Below are 20,087 nucleotides of genomic sequence, written 5' to 3' on the forward strand. Positions count from 1 at the left end.
CAGCAAGTGGTCACTAATAACCTGTGTGGAAATCCTTGCCGGATTCATCTTTACCACAAACATATCCAAACTGCTACAGTTTGCTAAGTCTAAGGAAGTTTTGCTCAGGCTTCTTATAATTCATTTTTTCATCCCTGGAAAAAAAATCAAGACATGATTTTTAGTACATTTATAAGAAACATTTTTTTATACATTTCATTTATTTGGCTGCTTTTACTCCTTCAGACAGTGAAACACAAAATATTTTCAGCCAAAGAAAGGATTTTTCTGTAAATTACTGCTGAGTCACTTTTTAATACATGAGTTTTGTCTGAGTGTTTAATAGTTTAGAATAATGGCTATCATGTATAAACAAAATGTGTCTTAAGCAATCAGTAAAACTGTAGGTTATCAATTAACTTGTGTTAACTTGCACTGAAAGCTCTCGATGGTGGACAGAGTCCCTCAAGAATCACATGCATTGCTTAGGGGCATAATCTGCAGATTTCTACTGACCTATTAGTCATTGAACTTTGCAAATTATTCTGGTTTTTGGGGCAGTGAGTTTGAAGAAAAACCTCCCATGTCAAAATGGTTCTGAGTATGTTAACACATAAAGATATTCAGAACCTCTTCTGGGTTTTCACCCATAAGATTGTATCCTTTGCAGAGTTAGAATAAAACTAATACTTCTAAATAAAACTGATCAGTAAAGTTTCATCCTAGAATAACTTATTCTCCTAAAGATAGTGTTGTCAGATACCTAGAGAACCAAGAATTTATATTTGTCTTCAGATTCATCATTAGTTTTAATTATTTTCAAATTGAGTACATTTTTTTCCTTTTAAGAAGCTTCCACCTTAAAAGGCATAAATTTGAAGTTTCTGAAATAGCTGGTCATGGAAACATTATGAACCCCCTGCCACAATTTCAGTGCTGGAACCACCTATACAGAAAACTTTCTGAGACCCTTAAAGTGCCACCATTTCTTTTTTAACAATGTTTTCTTTTCCCCACTGCACAACCAGGCTCGACTCCCTTCGTGCTCATCCACCTATAGTGTTTCTGAGGTATACTTTGCACGTGTTCTCTCACACAGTCGACCTGCTCACCCATCACACTTTTTTTTATTTTATTTACTTTTTTCCTTTTTTTTTCTTTTTTTTTTTGCATTGCACTGTGCACAAGTGGGGAAAAATCAGCTGGGGGGGCGCAGATTTTGCATGATCAATCTGCAACCATGTTCAGCGTGGTTTTAAAATCACTGTACCAGTCTGGGACCACCATGATGTATAGTCCAGTAGCTAGGCAACTACTACATAGCATTATGAGCATAAATTATATGATAAAAATGTCCTTAGTTATGTCTTACATTAAGTAAAAATAACAAATTTATAGATATCAAGGCCACAAAATGCTTGTTAGTTTGACCCATTTTTGGACACTGAAACTGGAAAGACTCTGTAAAGATCAGGTTATGATTGCTAATTACCTGTCTAGTTATAGGTGGGTTTATGATACCTGAAATTCATTATTAATTCCCAAAGCTCTGGCTCAAGTCACTACCTGCCAAAATGCATGTACCATTTTAAATACTTCTGTATCAGCTTCATGATGGTCTTTTATAATGAGGTATAGTACCACCTTAACAAGAATTGAAAATGAAAATGCTTTCAGTTGTAATTAGAATTGGGAAGAAAGAAGAAATACCTTAAGATAAACTAGAATTCACAACATTAGGGGATAAAAAAGAATTTTTAAAATACTGTAAAATTAATTACATGGCCTGCTGTGTAACGATTAGGTTTCAGCATATTATTATATCTGATAAATGGATGAGTATCAAAAAGATGGACTTAAAGTTTCCTGCTATATTGAATCAATCTTGAACTGTATCAAGCAGATACAGTTACTTATTCTGTATTGTAAAAGAATCCCTTAAAGGTGACAAGATCCCAGAAGAAGTTAACTGTTTGCTCTATGACCTGTGGGTCAGGTTCTAGACCTGATCTGGATTTCTATTCATGAGCAACATAAAAAATGCAAACATAAAGAGCTCACCTACTCAGTCGCTTTGTCCTTAAGCAGAAAGACCAGTACCTTGCTGATTGTGTGTGCAATTTGTTCTCAAAAGTTTCAGCTTCTCAAGAAATCATTCCTAGCGCTTCCTTATCCTTAGTAATAAAAGTTTTTCATAGTTTCAGTGTATGAATAGGCAAAAGATGTAATAGAACAGTTCTTAAGAAGATGCTTACCAGTTTTTCTGTCATAGATCTGTATAGATCAATATGCAGATATCTGGCTCTACTGGGAGACAGGTCATTTTAAAAATAATCAAATATGTGTTCTTAAAAGCACCTGATGTGTATTCTGCAGTTCTTTGTGCCTCATCACTGTATTATATGAAAGCCTTACTCCTTTTATCATGATTATCATCAAAACACTAATATATAAATAAATAAATAATATTATACTCACATGCATACAAGGCCACTTTTTTATAAGCTAATACCAGAACAAGAAATTAAGTTTAGTGCTTATGGGTGCAAGACAGAAGCCATCCTCACTCCTTTCTTCTAAATATCTGTATGAAATTAAGAAAAAGGAGTGGATCAACAGGCATTTCATAGTTCATATCAGCAAAATTATGAACATGCTCTTACAGATGATGAAGTCAATAAGTCATTTTGTCTTGGGCTGACTTTATGATGCTGAGTTGTATCCCTATTTGTCTGTTTAGCCCAGAAATACGTTTTGCACCTTTAAGACTCCTTCTGAGGGCAAACTAGGGAGAGAAGAAGCGTGCAGTTTTTTCTCCCAAACAGATGGTGGAAGGGCTGCTGAATTTTGCCCTTTAGGAAACATCCCTTTGGAAGTTCCCTTCCAAATTTGTCCCGAACCAGGGCACTCTTTCAGAGAAACTGGAGTCTTCTTGCTTTGCCTGCAACTTCAGCCATTTGTCCTTCACTTTATGGAGGGATCGCTTTCTTCAGAAGAAATACAAGCCAATGTAGTGCAGCTAGTGACTGGTCAGCATGTTTGTGTCTCCTGCTTGATCAGATTCCAAAAACTTTTTGCCTTCTCCAAAACTATCACTGCTTTGCAACTTGTGCTAAAGAATCTGCTGTCTGAAGTATCAAGGTGGCAACTGCAAGACCGTGCAAGCAATTCATCCTTTATACACTGTCCAAAGGCAAGATCTTCATATCTAAACTGCAAATGCCTGGCTGTCTGCTGAACCAGATCTTGTGATGCAGTAGCTGATCAGAATTTCATGCTCACAAAACGCACAGTACAAGATATAAAAAGCATAAGGTATTAAAAAAATTGATACATTATTCTCTGGCAGCAGACTACTACCCTGTGTGTTTTTCAGCAGAACATTCAAACCACTGACAGATCCAAAGGAATAGATCAATTGAAACTGAAGATGTCTGTGGCAGTTGTAACTGTTTGAAGAGGCAAGAAGGGACTGGAGGTTCTCTGGGGTCCATAAAGGATTTTTAATCTATTTTCTATCTTTTTAAGAGACTCTCATTCAAAAATACAGCTTAGTGTGAGGATGCATGTCAAACAATGCTCAACATCATTCTCTATTATTCTGGAAAATGGGAAACACTGCTATGAGTAAACAACATCTTGACTTCTAAATTATTAGATAGAAAATCTCCCAAATATTGTTAAATCAACTCCAGAAGCCTGTCAGTAATTTTGATCATGGGAAGAAAATTAGTGATGGTGTATTACATGATATCTCATACCCGGGGGAAAAAAACCCCACACTTCTGATAGGATTTTAAGGTTGTTTTTTTATGTCCACACGTATTTCTGTGGTTCTTATTCCAAAAAGAATTTTTTCTTAAGCTAATTTTTAAAGCACCAAGTTTAGAGATTCTTAATTTTCTGCATCTGAGTAATCATTAGATAGTTTTGGACCTTCAGAGGATATCTGGAACAAAAATGGCAGTAGAAATGGAATCAGTGCTGAGCTTTCAGCTGAGCCTGTCTTCTGACAAAGGTCCAATGAAAGAGATAACCTCATATAAATTATTTCTCAGATCTCCTTTTAGGAAAAAGATGTATTAGATTAATTGTAAAATTTTGTCACAATTTTAACTGTTGAGAAAAGATCTGGAATTGGATTAAATGGCACTTTTAGAACTCAAATTGTCAAAAAGGAAAGTCAGGGATTTCCTGTCACACAGAAAGTCTTTGACAGAAGAAGTAAAAGATCTCCCAGTAGAAGACAAAAAGGACCTGCGTATTCTGCATTGTGAAGAGTTTGAGGTAGAATTTACTGCCTGTTTTTTTTAATAGAAAACATCCTTCTAAAGGCTATTTTGCATCTCAGAGTGCAATCATTAGAAAAAGCTTCTTTTCATCTCTTCCTTTTTTATTGTCACTAGTAGCATGAGTGGAACTGCAAATATGGTCAGCTGATGCCTATTTGAGAGTAATGGGCAGAACAAATTTTAGAAATTTCTGTTTACTTTTAGAGGTTTGTTGAGTTGCATTATAGTATAGGAGTATTATACACCCTCTTCGCCCCAGTCAGCCCCTTAACAATTCCACTTGTCTGTAATGAAGTCTTGTCTTTAGTTCAATTCAGTGAAATTGAACTGAATTTCTTTAAAAAGAGATTTCTTTGTGTCAAGAGAAATAAAGCTTTAATTCTCTAAAACAGTATAATGATAAAATGTAAGTTTATATTCTCTTTAAATCTCAGAGTGTGCAATAAAGTTTTTCAACCTTGATGAAAGCCAGTTATCTTCATGGCTGCAATTTTTGTGGATGTTAGCAGGAGCACTTAAATGGTTTGTCTAGGAGTTAAATTATTAATTAGGACTTATAATGGCTTAACAGACATGCAATATAGTATGTGTAGAATAGATACATAGTTTACTTATTATTCAGTTGTCACAAACCAGGTTAAGTAGTAGTAGTTCACTTAAGATATTAAATCAAGTCAGTTTCACCTAAATGTTTAGAACTACTCTGACATCAGCTTGTATGTTAAAAATATCATTCACAGTGTAAATTGAACACATTATTCAATGAAGGTCCATTGTCTCCTAATTTATAAAATTACATTTAGGTAGTGTTATGCAGTGGCACCATTTTTTATTCTCATTTGTATCTCAAACTTTCTATTAGCAGCATCAGTTTCTCTCTCCCTCTATCTCTCCCCCTGTCCTCTGGCTTTTGCATGCGCTCTGTGTTTGGCTAAAAGCATAATGAAGGAAACCTATTGATCTGCTTGTTGGAAGGATAGTAGCAACAAAATATTTATTGCAGTGCTACTCCCTGCTTCCCAAAAAAATAAAGTTTTTCAGAGAGGAAGAAAGGTCCATAGCTTGTCATGTGTTTTATTTAGCTTCAATGAGTGGTTAGAACATGTCTTTTATTGTGCAAGATCTGCAAAATAATGTGTTAGTTCTCTCTCCCAGAAAGAATATTGTTTCTGTAAAGATAGGTTTGGAAAATGTATTCGCTGCATACTGATTTAATAGTATATTTAGCATTGTTAATAATGCAGCAGAGACCTGTATTATCTTATTGAAGTCACCAGTACAGGGAATTAAGGAGCAGTATTCAGAGAACAAGAGGAAATACTATTTCCTGCAATAGGTAGTTGACTTCAGAAGACCAGTCAGAGACTGCATGAACATTTTTAAGTGCTGTGACTTAAAGTATTTTATATATTGTACATTACAAAATGTTATAAATAACTGAATCTTGTTTTTCAGAATTAAAGCCAGGTAAGAGACTGGTTCTCCTGCTTAGACTAGTTTGAATACAAGGCAATGCTGAAAGACTAAGAACTGCAACTCTGGCTTTTAGATATTTACCACCAGCATAGAACCTGAATTCAGTTTTAGGTACAGGATGCTAAGTTCCCTGTTGAAATCTGTTTTAAATCTGCTCTACATAGCCCAAATTGAGTAAATGTAAGCAGATCCCTTGTTCTCTTCTCTGATTTCATGTAGAAGTCCAGCAGACAGAGAACTTTGTTCACTCCATCTGACATACAAAAATATACTGAGTCATTGAACAGCAATTTCTGCATTAAATTCAGATTTCCTATCTTGTTGCCATATGAATCCCATATACTTTGTAAAGATGCTCTTTCAAATTTGAAAGAATGTTTTTCCAATGAATAAATTAGCACAACAGAGCCAATAATGATCCAATAATCATTTGGGGGTTGTCCAGCTATGTTGGCGCAATCTACTCCTGGTTTTCTGTGGTTTTGATTTTTTTTTTTGCAGTTGCAAATAGAACAGTGAGTCTTTAAATAAAATTAGAATTTATAGATATTTCTCTTTTGAACATGAGCAGGAGCTCAGTGCTTTCTATTTGGCAACTGCCATTTAAAGGATTGTATTTTGATTTGCTAGTAGTACCACCCACTCTACGCTTAAGAAAAATTATTTAATTAAAATTCTTATTTTAAAGAAACACAGTTTCCTCGGTGCACATTAAAAAGGCAAATATTCATGAAAAAGCAGTGATCTTGCTTATTCATAGAAAATAGTTTTGCTAGTGCTATCTTCATGGTGTTAGGATTTCTTTAGGATTAGGATTATGAAACATCTCTAGCGTTCTCTCTGTCATTTGAGAATAGAGTGTGGCAAAATTTCAAAGTTACATCAGGAAGGACAGTGTGTTTTTGCATTAATCTGATCAAAGTATACATTAATAACTTTGATTAATGACATCTTAGATTTTTTTTTTAATTCTCTAACAAATGTTGCTATATTTATACCTTAAATATTATTTGTCTTTATTCACCCATTGCTGAATCTCAAATTAGATTTATTATTAGTTCATACATTCAAAATAAAAGCAAAATGCTACCTAAACCAACAGCTTCTCTGTGCATGGTACTTAGCTTTTGACTTCTGCCAAATAAAACTATCCCATCATATTAACATTTTGCACTTTCATTCTGTACTAATAAGTTCAATTCAAGCACTAAGTTAATTAAAAAAAACAAAAAACTATTTAACATTTGGGAGAGTGGTAAAAGATGGGAGTTCGAACAGCATTTCATTTAATGCTACATATTTTGATTTAAACCTTACCTATTCAACTAAACAAAATGGTAATACTTTTTATTGATTTCTATTATGGTAGAATACTTTCAGGTCTGCATTTATCAGAGAAAGAGCAAATAAATAATTTCTATCCTTCCCCATCTGGAATTCAAAATTCCCTACTTTTTGTTTCAAAACAAATCTTTATGCTTCAATTTTTAAGTATTCTTCCCCCTTGCTTCTTGTACCACAAAACAGGATGATATTTCACCTTGCCTTACGGTACAGATGTGCAATCCTTTATGAAACAAATTGGATCAAGCCAAAGAGCCATCAATGTCATTTTCATTTTGTTTGATTATAGCATTCCTTTGCATTTTCCAAAGTTGGTCTTGCCATTATTTCACTGTAAATACATCCATTTAAGCAAAGGGGTTTTCTCCAATTTTTTGTCCTGTACCATACCTTCAACTATATAGCAGTAAAATTGGCTTGATTAGATATAACTGTAGGGGTTTTTTTCTAGACAACCACTGTTTTCTTTTTAAATCCAGTATTAGGCTGCTCACCAGCAGACAGTGTTTAGAATTCATTTTCTTACTACTTAAATCAGCTTGTTTGAGAAGCCAGGCAGTATTTTGCATTGTGTTACACTAGTAATAACATTTAGTACAACTACTATCTAGCTCCAGCTCCCAAAGCAATCTAACTGTGAAGAGTCAGCTTTAGTAATAGAATCTATTAAAAAATCAGTCTGAAGTCTGAAATAGCAATGAATTAAAGTAGAGGAAAGCTTTTACTGCTATTAAAGGTTTTGGAGTAATCACTGATGTAAAATGCCATGTATGTGATTTAATTTACGTGCTTCTCTAGTGGGCAGGCTGTTTAAGTATATGGAAATCAAGTTGGATATTCACAGCAGTGTCAGTATCAGTAATGCACAGCTCAAATGTCACTGGGTTCCTATGATTGCTCCCTAAGTTATCTTCCTGTTTTTCTCATTTTTCAAATGCCACTTTTAACATGGAAGCAACTTTTTTGCCAAGCATTTTTGCTGTAAAGTTTGGGGTTTTTTTAAGAACTGGAGGGCAGAATGAATGTCCTTTCTCACAGTATTTTCTATTTCCCTTTCTCATCTTCGCGTTTCCAAAGTTCAGTGCTGCTACAATTGTGTACTATTTTTACTACACAATTTATTCATGTGTTCTCAGGTGCATAACTGCTGTGGAGAGCCTGGTGATTGCTGTTGTGTTGAACCTTGCAATCCAGACTACCAAATTCAAGACTGCACTAAAGGAATCTTATCCTGTTGAGCCTTTGAGACTCAAAGCAAAATCTGAAATGCCGATCTTCTTCGTTTCCATATCTGGTTACTTTCAAAAATCATTTCTAACTTAGGTTTCACAATAGTTTTTAGTGCAACGTTTGTTCAGTTCCAGCCTCTCCTTTTTATAGCCTATGAACACTCTGAAATCTTCACGTTATTCATCCATGACCATTCTGATTTCACTGTAAGGATTCTCCCCAGAGGAATATAGTCTGTGTTTCTGTCTCAGCTCAAAGGCAGAAATCTAGCTCTTCATAACAGTAAGTTCACTGTCTGATATTCACTACTCAGATGGATTCATGAAATGAAAATTTATTTTTCTTATAGTTGTTGCTCCCTAGTTTGAATCTTAAAGAGCTTTATTTATTTTTATATCTTAAAGTGTACAAGTCTGAGGTTTTGACTGAATATTGTATACCTGGAAGATACACCTGTGTTTACTAGTTTTGGCTCTTGTATTTGAAGCTCTTCAAATTTAATCTTCCTAGCTCAAATAAAAATATTAAGCTTAACTAAAATCAACTTCTTTGAAGTTGTACTAGTGCAGAAATTATGATCATACCATGTGGAGAAACATGTTTTGTTCCTGCTCATATAGTTTAAAATGTAGTCCAACCATTCACTTTAGAATGATAACTATAAAAATCTCCAACCAAAATTTTTGGTAAACATCAACAAGAAAATGGTGAAATTTAATTTCAAAAATGCTTTAAAAAATAAAATAAATTGAGTGGTGGCTTTTGCTTACTCTTTGGGCCTGAAGGTTCACTGCTCATTTGATTGGTGGCTTTTGTAGCCACAAAGTTACAGAACAGAGTTTGAGTTTTGATTGTTTTGTTCCTGTTTACAGTTCATGTTCCTTTAACATAGAAATGCAAGGAATGTTACCTGTGTGCTCAGCTTCCAAGAAGATCAGATTGTAAACATGAAATGGGAATTGTAAGCTTTGTTAGCCTATAAGTTTGAGTCAAACTCATTCAAACTTCAGTGGAGAGATGCTTTTTCTCTCCACAGACCTTGGATCAAAGGGATGGAGGCTGTAGGCATAGAAGCAGGTAGGAGCAGAAGCAGTAATGCTAAAAATTCCAAACATACCTCTACCAATTCCCTACCAACATTTGTTCAGATATTGACAATAACTAGATATTAAGAAAACTAAATTGTGTTTCCCAGCAGTAGCAGGTGTGGTGAATGGCAGCTCCATCTCTGCTGCTTTTGGAACAGCAAGAATGGTTCTATAGAAGGAAAGCATGAATGGGTGCCAAGGAAGCCTCTGTCACATTTTCTGTCTCCACATTAGAGCTGACTTAATTTTTCTTGCTGAAAAAACTTCTTGCACCACTTTCAGGAGCACTCATTTTCTGTCTGTCCTTCTTGAGACACATATTGTGTGATTTTCACGTCATGCCACAGCTGGCAGTGGGCACTCCCAGCCCAGAGAGCCAAACGTGTCCTGGGCTGCATCCAGAGCCCCGTGGGCAGCAGGGCCAGGGAGGGGATTCTGCCCCTCTGCTCTGCTCTGCTCAGAGCCCACCTGCAGTGCTGATCCAGCTCTGGGTGCCAGCACAGGAAGGACATGGACCTGCTGGAGTGAGTCCAGAGGAGGGACATGACGATTATCGAGGGCTGGAACATCTGTCCTGTAAAGACAGGCTGAGAGGATTGGGTCAGTTCAGCCTGGAGAACAGAGGGCTCCAGAAAGATCATTGCAGCCTTTCAATACCTGAAGGGGCTATGAGAGAGCTGAAAAGAGACTTTTTACAAGGGCACATAGTGATAGGATGAGGGAAAATGGCTTTAAGCTGAAAGAGGGCAAGTTCACATTAGATGTTAAGGGTAGTGAGGCACTGGAACAAGTTGTCCAGAAAAGTTGCCCCATCCCTAGAAGTGTTCAAAGCAGGTTCTGGGCAACCTGGTCTACTGGAAGGTGTCCCTGCCCATGGCAGGGGGTTGGAACTGGATTATCTTTAAAGCCAATGCAAACCATTCTGTGATTCTATACTGGGCATTCCAAATGCAGTTGAAATAAACAGCCACTGAGGATTTACTCTCTGCAATTTGACTATAGGCATGTCAGGTTAAATTTAGTCTAGATGTCTCTGGGTCTGTTTCCCATTTCTAAAATCAAGCCATCCCTCTGCTTTCACAAAGATTTTGCAAAAAATAAATTCCTTTGTGTGTATTACAAAGTTTTGTTTAGTAAAACCAGGCCAAACAGAGAAATCTATAAAGAATTAAATAATTACCCATTTAGCAGAGTTTGAATAATGTTTAGTAAGTAAAACATGAAAATAGTCTTTGAGCAGAGAGATAAAATGAAGTAGCCTTATCTTGTTTTATGCAGAAACCCTGCTGAAAATAATTATGAGGAAATTATGATGCCTTCATGTCAAAAGAAAAATGAGTTGCTCACATAACAGTGATCTGTCCTAAATGTTGTTTCACTTAAACTTGCCAATTTTACGTGACTACATTTGAATTAAAAAAATTATATTAAAATTTTATTTTTAGGGTCATACAATTCAATAATTTTTTGGCAGTAACATAGATATTTCACTGTTTTAATGCAGCATTGAAATTGGCTGTTGCTGAGTAAAGAAATAAAAGTGTAAAAATAATTGAAATTTTGTTGAAAAGCAAAATACTTGTAATAGAAATGAAGCTTTTTTAAATGTCAACCATACTAGTCAAGGGTTAGAGAATAATTTATGGTGTGCTTGAAGACAAGAATTTCTATACATCACTCATGTATCTGATTGAAAACAGCCTAAAAAGTTGGTTAATCTGGGACAAGGAGTTCAAAAAGTCCTAATGTTGGTCAAATAGGATAGAACTCAGACATCTAATGCATACTCGTAAGGCTAAGTGGTTTAGTCAGTCAAATTGCCAGGGTGTGAAATTATATGAAAATAGGCAAGTAAATACCATTTCTGTGGCAAAAAACAAGGATAACAGGAATTTTTTCCTTGTACCACTTTGGAAATACAGCTTATTCCCTCTGCCTTTGTTTACAATATCTACTTCTCAAACTGGAGACTATTTCCAGGGGATTTGGAGAACGTTCAAGATTTTAATTCAAACAGATAAAAGATCTTGTTCACAGTTAGGAACACAAGTAGTAGAGCACTTTTATTTTTTCAAGTGCAGTATTTCTAGAGATTTTTTTGTGTCTTACAAATCCCACTTGAATTTTGATAGCATGGGTTAGAAATACCTGTAGGAGTTTGTGCACAAATTTGGCAATATTGTTTATGACTTGATTTAATATAGGTGTCAGCTTATACAAGATACTTGCTCTCTTCGTATTTGGGTTCTGTAATTAATGCAGCTTCTCTGAACAAAAAGCAGTATGATCTTGTATAAGCTCTGAACCCCCCCCTAAAATATCACTGAAATGTGCCATCTCTCCAGTGTTACTCATACAGAATTATCTGTCCCCCCTCCTAAGAACACAATATGCAATTCTTTTTTTATATATACAAAGGTAAACATTTCATTAAAACTATTCTGAAGAGACGAAATTCCTCTTTGCTTCTTTTAATTCTCAACTATGAAGCCTATACTACCAGTTTGTAGTAGCCAGTTTGCTTACTGTGGTTTGCTATTTTGTCTCCTTTTTTTGCTGTATATATCACAGTTCTTCCTGTTTTCTCATTGTGAGGTGTTCAGCTTGCAAATTTTATTTGGCGTGTAAGATTTCTTTGAATCCTCTCCTAGAATAAATAAGTGTGTTGATTTTAACCTCTCCAGGACAATATCAATTTCTGTTGAGAGGTGACTAATCTAAGAAAACTGCCCTTTGCCTTTTTATTCCATATTGTTTGAAATATTGGATAATAGCTTTTTTTTTTTAATACTGCTCCTCTAAAAGGAACCACTTCAGCCTTTATGTTTGTATGGTGTATTCATCAATCCACTTCCACTGTCCTGTTGGAGTACTAGTTAGGATGAACCATAACCTGACCATAGAATTACATATCTGTGTTCATAGTCTACTGGGAAACAATTGTCAAAATTCAATAAATCTGTATGTAAAGTGTAGGTGATTAGAAAAAAACTCAGAAAAGAGAGCTCAGTAATATATGGATGAAGACAATGACATATTCAAGATTTAAATTTTACTTTTGTTCAGTGTCCAGTCTACCAAGCATAGCGCTTAATAAGTTGTAAAAATCTGTTCCTAAAATGATTTTGACTTCAGATAATTTTCTGTTTCTTTCTTCACATTGACTCCAAATGAGTGATTTCTTGTGTGGAATACCACATTATTTATTATTCACATTTAAATTTTGCTGAGCTGAATCTCACCATCAGTAGTGTTTGTTTTAAAAATTGTGTTAATAAGTAATGTCTGCTGCTATCAAATTTCTTGTGCTCACTTTTCTTTCCATTTCAGAAGTGGTGTCAGTATAATAAGAAAAAGTTATTCTGTTGTTTTGAACTGACTTTAGTCCTAATTCAGATGGCCATAAAACATTCTCTTAAGACCTTTTGTGTTCAGCTCAGTGTAAAAGTGTTGTTTGAATAAGAATTGGTTCCTGAAATTGGAAAATTGCCTGTTGTAATAGGATTTTTTAATCCTCACATATTTTATTGAATGTTTTGTGAAGTACACAATTCCAGATGCACTTTTTTTTTTTTTTTTTTTTTGGAATCAGACAATCTTAAAGGTCCCTTCCAACCCAAGCCGTTCTTGTGAATGTTTTTTAACAACTTTATTTTTATATTCCATATTAATTAAATCAAAGCTATTCTCTCTGCTCTTCAAGATAGATTTAACATAGTTTTTTAATGAAATCAACTATGTATTTCATTGCATTTTTTTATTTGCTCCTAGTTTAACCTTAGGGATATTGCTTAGAATAACATGCCAAAATCAGGTTTTCTAAGTATTATCAGAGCAGCTTGAGACATTGTTATTCATGCTTTAGTTTTCTCTTACCAGTTCATTTAGAGACACTGAATAATGTATGTTGCACTCTTAGAGGATAGAAGGTATTTTAGGCAGAAGACACTGCAAACCCCTACAATTATAAATCAGATCACATGTGATTTGAAATTTGTTTGAAGCAGGCAAATATTTCTGAGACCATTCAAATGGCATGTGCACGGTGTATATTGTACAGAACTTGGGTCATGAAATTACTAATAAACCACATGCAGAACAAAAGCAGCAGCAGCATCCTTTCCCACATCATGGCAGATATGTTGTCTTCATAAAGCTGCTGAAGTTTTAAGGAAAGGCTGCTTGAGTTGTGCACTTTCTCACCAGCAGTAAGTGCAGTAGGTGCAATACCTCATGAACAGGCCTGCCTGGTGTTCAGGAGAGTGAGAATACAGTTCTGAAATTGTTAACAGCTGCTGTGCTTTGCTTACCCTGCTTCCTTCATTACAGCTTGGCAAACTCATTCCCTCTGCTGTACCTTAGTCCTGTGTCTGCCTATGTTTGGGTTTCTGCTGGTGGTTCCACATTCTGCATGCTTTCCTCAGAGTGGAGCAATGTGCTTTCCCATAAGTGCTAAAAGTTATGGGTCAGCCTCCTGCAGGCTCTGTGTTCCTGAGAAATGGGCTCTTTCTGTTGGTGGTAACTCATGTTTTGATGTCATTGTTCTGAATTGTTCTTCATGTTGTAATATTGAGTTAAAATGTACTCCCGTAAGAGTTAGCTTTTCATATTGGGCTGGAAACTCTTCATCTTTGTCTAGCAGTTTGTTTTATTATAACCAATGGCTTTTAATTGTACCTCCCATAATGAAGAGCTGACTTAATACTCTGTGCTAATCTTGTTATGACTTTAAAAAGGTAAGTAATTTCTCTAACAATTCCTAACAGTCATGGTAGAGTGTTAAAGGGTTTCTCAGTTTTCTTTTTTCGTTATTTTTCACATGAATTTTTCACTTGTAGCATGAACTTTTCTTTGTGTCTTTTTCTATTTTACTTGGGAAAAAAATTTAGAGTGATCTTTATGTGCAGCAAAGCATATTATGTAAACTTAAATTAATCCAATTTAGTACAGCCACTGATTTTGTTTTTCAGACCAGTCATGACAGACAGAAGTTCCTGCAAGACTCTTTATTTTTACCATTCCCTTTTTTTATTTTTGAGTACTTTATTTCACATTCTGTTTACTACTTCAGCCTATGGGAGAAAGCTTACTCTGCATTCCCACATGATGAAGTTACATTTTCAAGAACATAAAATCCAGTTTGCTTAAAATACAGAGTAATGTGAACTGAATGCTTTGGGTTTGGTTACATTCTGTCTGAACTCTGCAGAGGAATGGTACTGGCCGGTAGCCCAGTGGATCTTCTGCCAAGATAGATTATGAGCCAAGAGGCTGTAGAATGGACAAACAATAAATCTATACTTTCCCTGTGAAAGAAAAGACAGCCATAGGTTGTTATTTCTCTAACTACCTGTGAATGAGAAGAATTATAGTAAATTCTCCTAATAATAATAACTCTCCTGAGTCAGTCATGGTCTGTATCTATGTAGCATGGATTCCTCAGTTAACTATAGCTGTGAAAAGAATACAGATTTTTTATAAATGTCACAAATAACGAAGTAGTAAAACATACAAATAATGAATATTTTAAAAGGCACTTAAAGCACATGACCCCATCTGTAAAAAGCTCCATTGCTGCCAAAACTGTATGCTTTAGGAAACTGGTGGGTTTTATTCAAAATCATTTTATTGGAGTTTTGATTAAAAATAAAATTTAGGATAAGAATGTGCAATTCATATTAAACAGAAGTATTATGTAATAACTAATTTTGATGTCAGTTGTGTTAAAACATGGTTTGTATTCTGCAGCTGTGAGCATAGGTTGGGAAACGATCAAGTCTAGCTGATCAAGCCTTTTATTTTATTATCATGGATTCCTCTTCCACAGCTGCTTTTAAAATTTGTGGGAAGCAAATTATTTCTCATACTGCATATGTTGCCCATCAGGTGAGTGATAACATGGAAACTTTAGGCTGGTTGTAAGAGATCAAAAAGTAAATATGAAGTCCTCTGTGTGCACAGAATTAAAAAAATGACCTGTAAGAGGCTGTATGTGAAGCCAGCTGTCTTTTGTTACCATTGTCATTTGGACATTTTAAGAGCAAAACTTTGTCAGCACGTTTTTTATATTAGAAGATTTGATCTGCAAATCTCAGCTGCTCTGTTCATTATAAATCTCTTGTTTTTGTCCATACACTAGCTCCACTATAGGTTGGAAGGGCTTAAAGATGAACTGAGGAGGAATAGAGGCTACAACTCGAGAGTAACTATTACTGCTCAAAGGAGCTGTTTTCCATTCGCAAACATTGCTTTGCGCTATGGGTTTGGGCTCCTTCTGTTCCTCCACTTTGTTGAAAGACTCTCTCTTGACTTCCATTTTACTTCTTTAGCACTGTCTTTGTCTGCTAACATTTTTCCTCCTTCTCTAGTAGCTTTTATCTGTGTCCTTTGGATCACATATTTTACTTAGTTCGTTTTAGTAGATTGTTTCAAATGTTTGTGTTTTGTATTTTTGGTTTTTTGCCTTTTTCTTTAGGACTGTGTTATCTCACTGAATTTCATTCCACAGTTGCTGAATCGCTTGGTTATTTTGCAGCAGGTCCATTCCTCATTTTCTCTTTTCATGTTTTTCAGTGAGAAATAAGAGAGCCTCTTCCATTTTAAACAGTAGTCTTACACACATAGGCCCATGTCTCCTTTTGCATACACCATCTGCCTTGCCACATCCATCCTGCTTCTCCCTCCCTCACAAACTGTGCTTCTCTTTCTTTTGTGTTTTCTTTCCTGCCATTATACCACCTTTTTGGTCCAGAATTGTCCTTCAGTAAATTATAGGTAAATATTCACTTCTTCCAAAGAGAGTTCATTTTATGCCTTTGAAATCTGGTAAAACAACTCTGGGCCAAATTTGGGCATCATTAATATTTTGTTTGCAGTTTTCTTGTATAGTATTTTTGGTGGGAAGGGGGGAGGGTCTGGGGGTTTTCTGTTTGTTTTTGTTAAACAAGAGTTTTTTTCAGGGAAGGACACCATAACCCACTCTAAGTTGCAACATTACTTTCCATAAGTTATTCCATTACAATAAGTAGATTGTGTTGCGCTGTAGAATCCAATTTTTTTTATGTGACTCTCTATCTGGGGCAAGCTGCTGTGGAACAGAAGAAAGAGGTTTAGAAGCTGGGGCAGAGTTTGTTTCAGCCTTAAATGGTTATTCCTTTCTGAAGATAGGTTTTGAGGGGTTGGGGATTTATCATTCTTCATCAGTTGTTAGATCACACATATTGACTTTCTAGGCAATTTTTCTGTGACTGCAGGTCCAGAGTGAGGTCTGAAAGATAATCTGGATTCACTCCTTTGCTTTTGCAGCAGAGAGATGTTCTGCTGAGAAATTACACCCTCAGCATCACCTGTGCTATTCCACTTCTTTCACTGTGTGTGCACACTTTTACTTTATTAGTATTCTCATTGAAATTTTAAATACCTTTGTCAATAAAGTAAAAAAAGAGAAGGATTCATTTATTATTATCTCAGAGGTTTGTCTTCCTGTGAAGTTTACTTTAGCTGGGGTTTTTGTCCACACAAAATGCTTTTTATTCAAGTGCTGCCAGTTCAGTCATCTGGCCTGACAGTAGTCCATCTGAAAACTTGCAACTTCAGGGTTATTATATATGGTGCTATCTTTCCAAACCTGAGAAGAATTAACAAGAAGTGATGCTTCCCTACAGATAAAATTTAAACTGTGCTGTGTTTACAGGGCTGATACTCTTAAAAAAAAAAAATTCTTTTTTAAATCTGCATAGTAAACAGAATTGTAAATATTCAGTGTTACTAGAATATTAGACCAGTATAAATTGTCCAATTTCCCTGTAGTCTGACTAATCTATCTGGAATAGCACAGTGGTAGCTAAGCATCAAGGAAGAAGGTTTGTTGAGAAACGTGTCATTCTCACACAGTTACTTTTTGAAGTAGAATTCCACTACAAAATTCATAGTGAAGATAGCGTTTCTTTTAACCAAATAAAAAGAGCAGAGTAAATTTATCAGCTCCATCCAGGAGCCGTTTATACAGTTGTGGATTCCTTATACAATTGTAAGTAATTCTTACTAAACATCCTCAGAATCAACATAATTGAAATTAAATATTTTAAATTCTCAATACCCAAAAATATCAGCAATAGAATTTTAAATCAGGTCATATACTTTTGTTACTATTCTTTCTAATCATCAAACAGGACATAGATTCAGAGCTACTGTAATTACAGCTGTATAAGAAAATGTGGATTTTCTGTTGAAAACTGATGCTTAACACATAATTTTAAGCACTGTTCTTTGATTTTGCTTTCTTATTGTCCTTAGGCCATCTTGTTTCTTATGGGAGGGGTGTGGAATCAAATTGTTTGTATCAGATTCTGACCATCAGCTACTACCCTTCTGCTTAAATATATTTATCTCATGCCAAATATGTAAGAATGTTGCTGAAAATATGTATAGCCTCTGTCTTAGATCCCAGGAGCTTGCCCATTTTATCTCTGTATTTTGCATTCTTGTTAACTTCTGTAGCTCATAGACTCTGTGCTCTCTCTGCAGGTCCAGTCCAGGTGCAGCAGCAAGGAGAACATCCTCAGAGCAAGTAAGTGCAGAAGCTTCATAGCTCTAATGGGAAACTAAGACTGCTCAGAAGACAGCAAGTGATAGATCAGAGGTGTGACTTAGTGGGTTTGCAGCAGAAATTTAGTAACTTAAGACAGCGAAGTCCAGTCCAAAGGTAAAACTGTAAATAGTTCATAGTGTTCATGTATTAATGGAAAGTCACCTTTTAATTTATTCTTCCAAGTTGTTTTTCTAATGACATGGTGGCCTGTGTTGCTTGTGATGTTTTGTGTGCAGGTTTATGGGCAAGAATTAACACTCAAAGACAATGAAAATGGAAATTCTTGAATATACATTATTTTTATTTTCATACTTGAGCATGAATTTGAATGTTGGATTACATAGAACCAAACCAAAAAATTGCAAAGGTTAAGAATTCACATTTGATCCAAATTATGTCTAGTTTAATTTGCACAGTTCTTCTTCTTTGTGTTTTGGGAATCTTTTCTAGTCTAAAATTTGATCCACCATATGTGCATGTGTATATATATATGTATAATGACAGGACTAGGAAGTTGTTTTGGTGGTAAAAGAGCAGGCTGTCAAGAATTTTCTACCTTATGCAACCAATTGAATTAGCTGCTTCAAAGCTAGAGGATTATTTTGTCGTACAAAATACAGCTTAATGTAAGTAGTTATTTTTAGAGCTATCTGACATTTCACATTAGTGAAAGATAACTTGGTAAAGTCTGAGGAGTTGTTTAATATCATTTGCTTGTAATTAAAGTACCAGTACCATTTAGTGATTTTACAATTAAAAAAAAAAGTTTGTTTGTCTCTGGGTCTACTTAAATCTATGATACTTCTAATAGAAGAGTTAACTTTTATTTGTAGGAAGAAATTAAAAAGAGAAAGGTTAGTAGTTACACCAGCATCTTTCCTCCTTTCTTCATTAAGGTTATTCATGCTAGTATTAAACCTAAAGGAGTTCTATTTTCTTGGCTTTTCTTGCAGAAATAATGTGTGTTACTTCTGGTGTTGGAAAAAAGATGTCAGAGACTAGGAAATTTTATCTATTTTCAAAAAGTCTGTGTTGGAGAATGCATTTGTCAGAAGATTTTAACAGAACCTTTGACTTAAGCAAATGACATGCATTAGGGACAGACTTGTGAATCTGAACGTTGTTCTCTGGGGATCATTCGAAGCATTCAAAACCTGTGAATTCTATCACTTTTTAAGGTTTAAAGAGGTGAAATGTGAGTTTCTGAAGTAGGTAGCAGTGAGTTTTGAGTAGCAGTGAAATTACTGCTAGAAGTAATTGGGAAAAGTAAGCATTCCTTAAGTTATCCTACTGCCTTCACACCAATCATACATTTAACAAGACTTTGCTATGGTGATCATGCTGCTGTCCAGTGCAGCTTTACCTGCTGGCTCTCACCAGTCAGAATATGAAGGGTACAGCCTTGTACCTTTGATGTTTGGTGGGTCTGAACCTCAGGCTGAAACGTGGCTATGGCGTGGAAGAAAGACTCTCACGTGGGAAGCAGACAGGCTTATTCAAACCCAAAACCCACCTGAAGAGTGAGGCTCCCAGCCTCAGGTTGCCCATTGAGTACCAGGGGTGTCTCGCGGGTAAGAAGATATCTAGAACCAATCCCAGGGAAGGGGGGGGGAGTGACCAAGAACAGGGGACAATTGGCAGGGCCACCTATGGACAGAAAGGGGAGTGGGGAACTTGATGCCTTGCTGAGTGACCCTGAAGCCTTACTAGAACTTTCCAGACTTAGGGCTTGGTGGCAGTGATTGACAAGATCTATCACCAGGGAAAAGCTATAAGGGATTTGGGGATGAGGGGTGTAGGGATAAACCATTACAAAACTAATAACAAAACATACAGAACTTTGGAACCCAAAATGCACACAGGTGATGACAAAATCTTGACAATGGGTAGGATGCCCACTATCTGGAGACACTGTCTGCTGGCTTGACTGCCCAGGGATTTCACTGTGCTCTCTATCTTCCTTTCAAACCTTTTGACTCTCATCTCACTCTTGGATTTTAGGCTCACTGTTACAATGTCCATTGTTGTGCTTTATCTGTGCACAGCACAGAGCATGTTGAGATGTGATTGTGCAGAACAGAATGGAGT

At 35.7% G+C, this 20,087-nt stretch overlaps 1 protein-coding gene across 8 annotated transcripts in view; it reads left to right on the forward strand.

Moving 5' to 3' along the window:
- The window catches only part of GPHN (gephyrin), a 270,007-nt gene that overhangs the window by 203,149 nt on the left and 46,771 nt on the right, over positions 1-20,087 (forward strand). For all 8 annotated transcript variants that reach the window (XM_083864320.1, XM_083864323.1, XM_083864322.1 and 5 more), the window contains one exon: positions 17,936-17,978. In XM_083864320.1, the coding sequence (XP_083720446.1) occupies positions 17,936-17,978 (43 nt within the window). The remainder of the gene's footprint in view (positions 1-17,935; positions 17,979-20,087) is intronic.

This window comes from Zosterops lateralis (genome assembly GCF_965231275.1).
Source record: "Zosterops lateralis genome assembly, chromosome: 6".
Lineage (NCBI taxonomy): Eukaryota > Metazoa > Chordata > Aves > Passeriformes > Zosteropidae > Zosterops > Zosterops lateralis.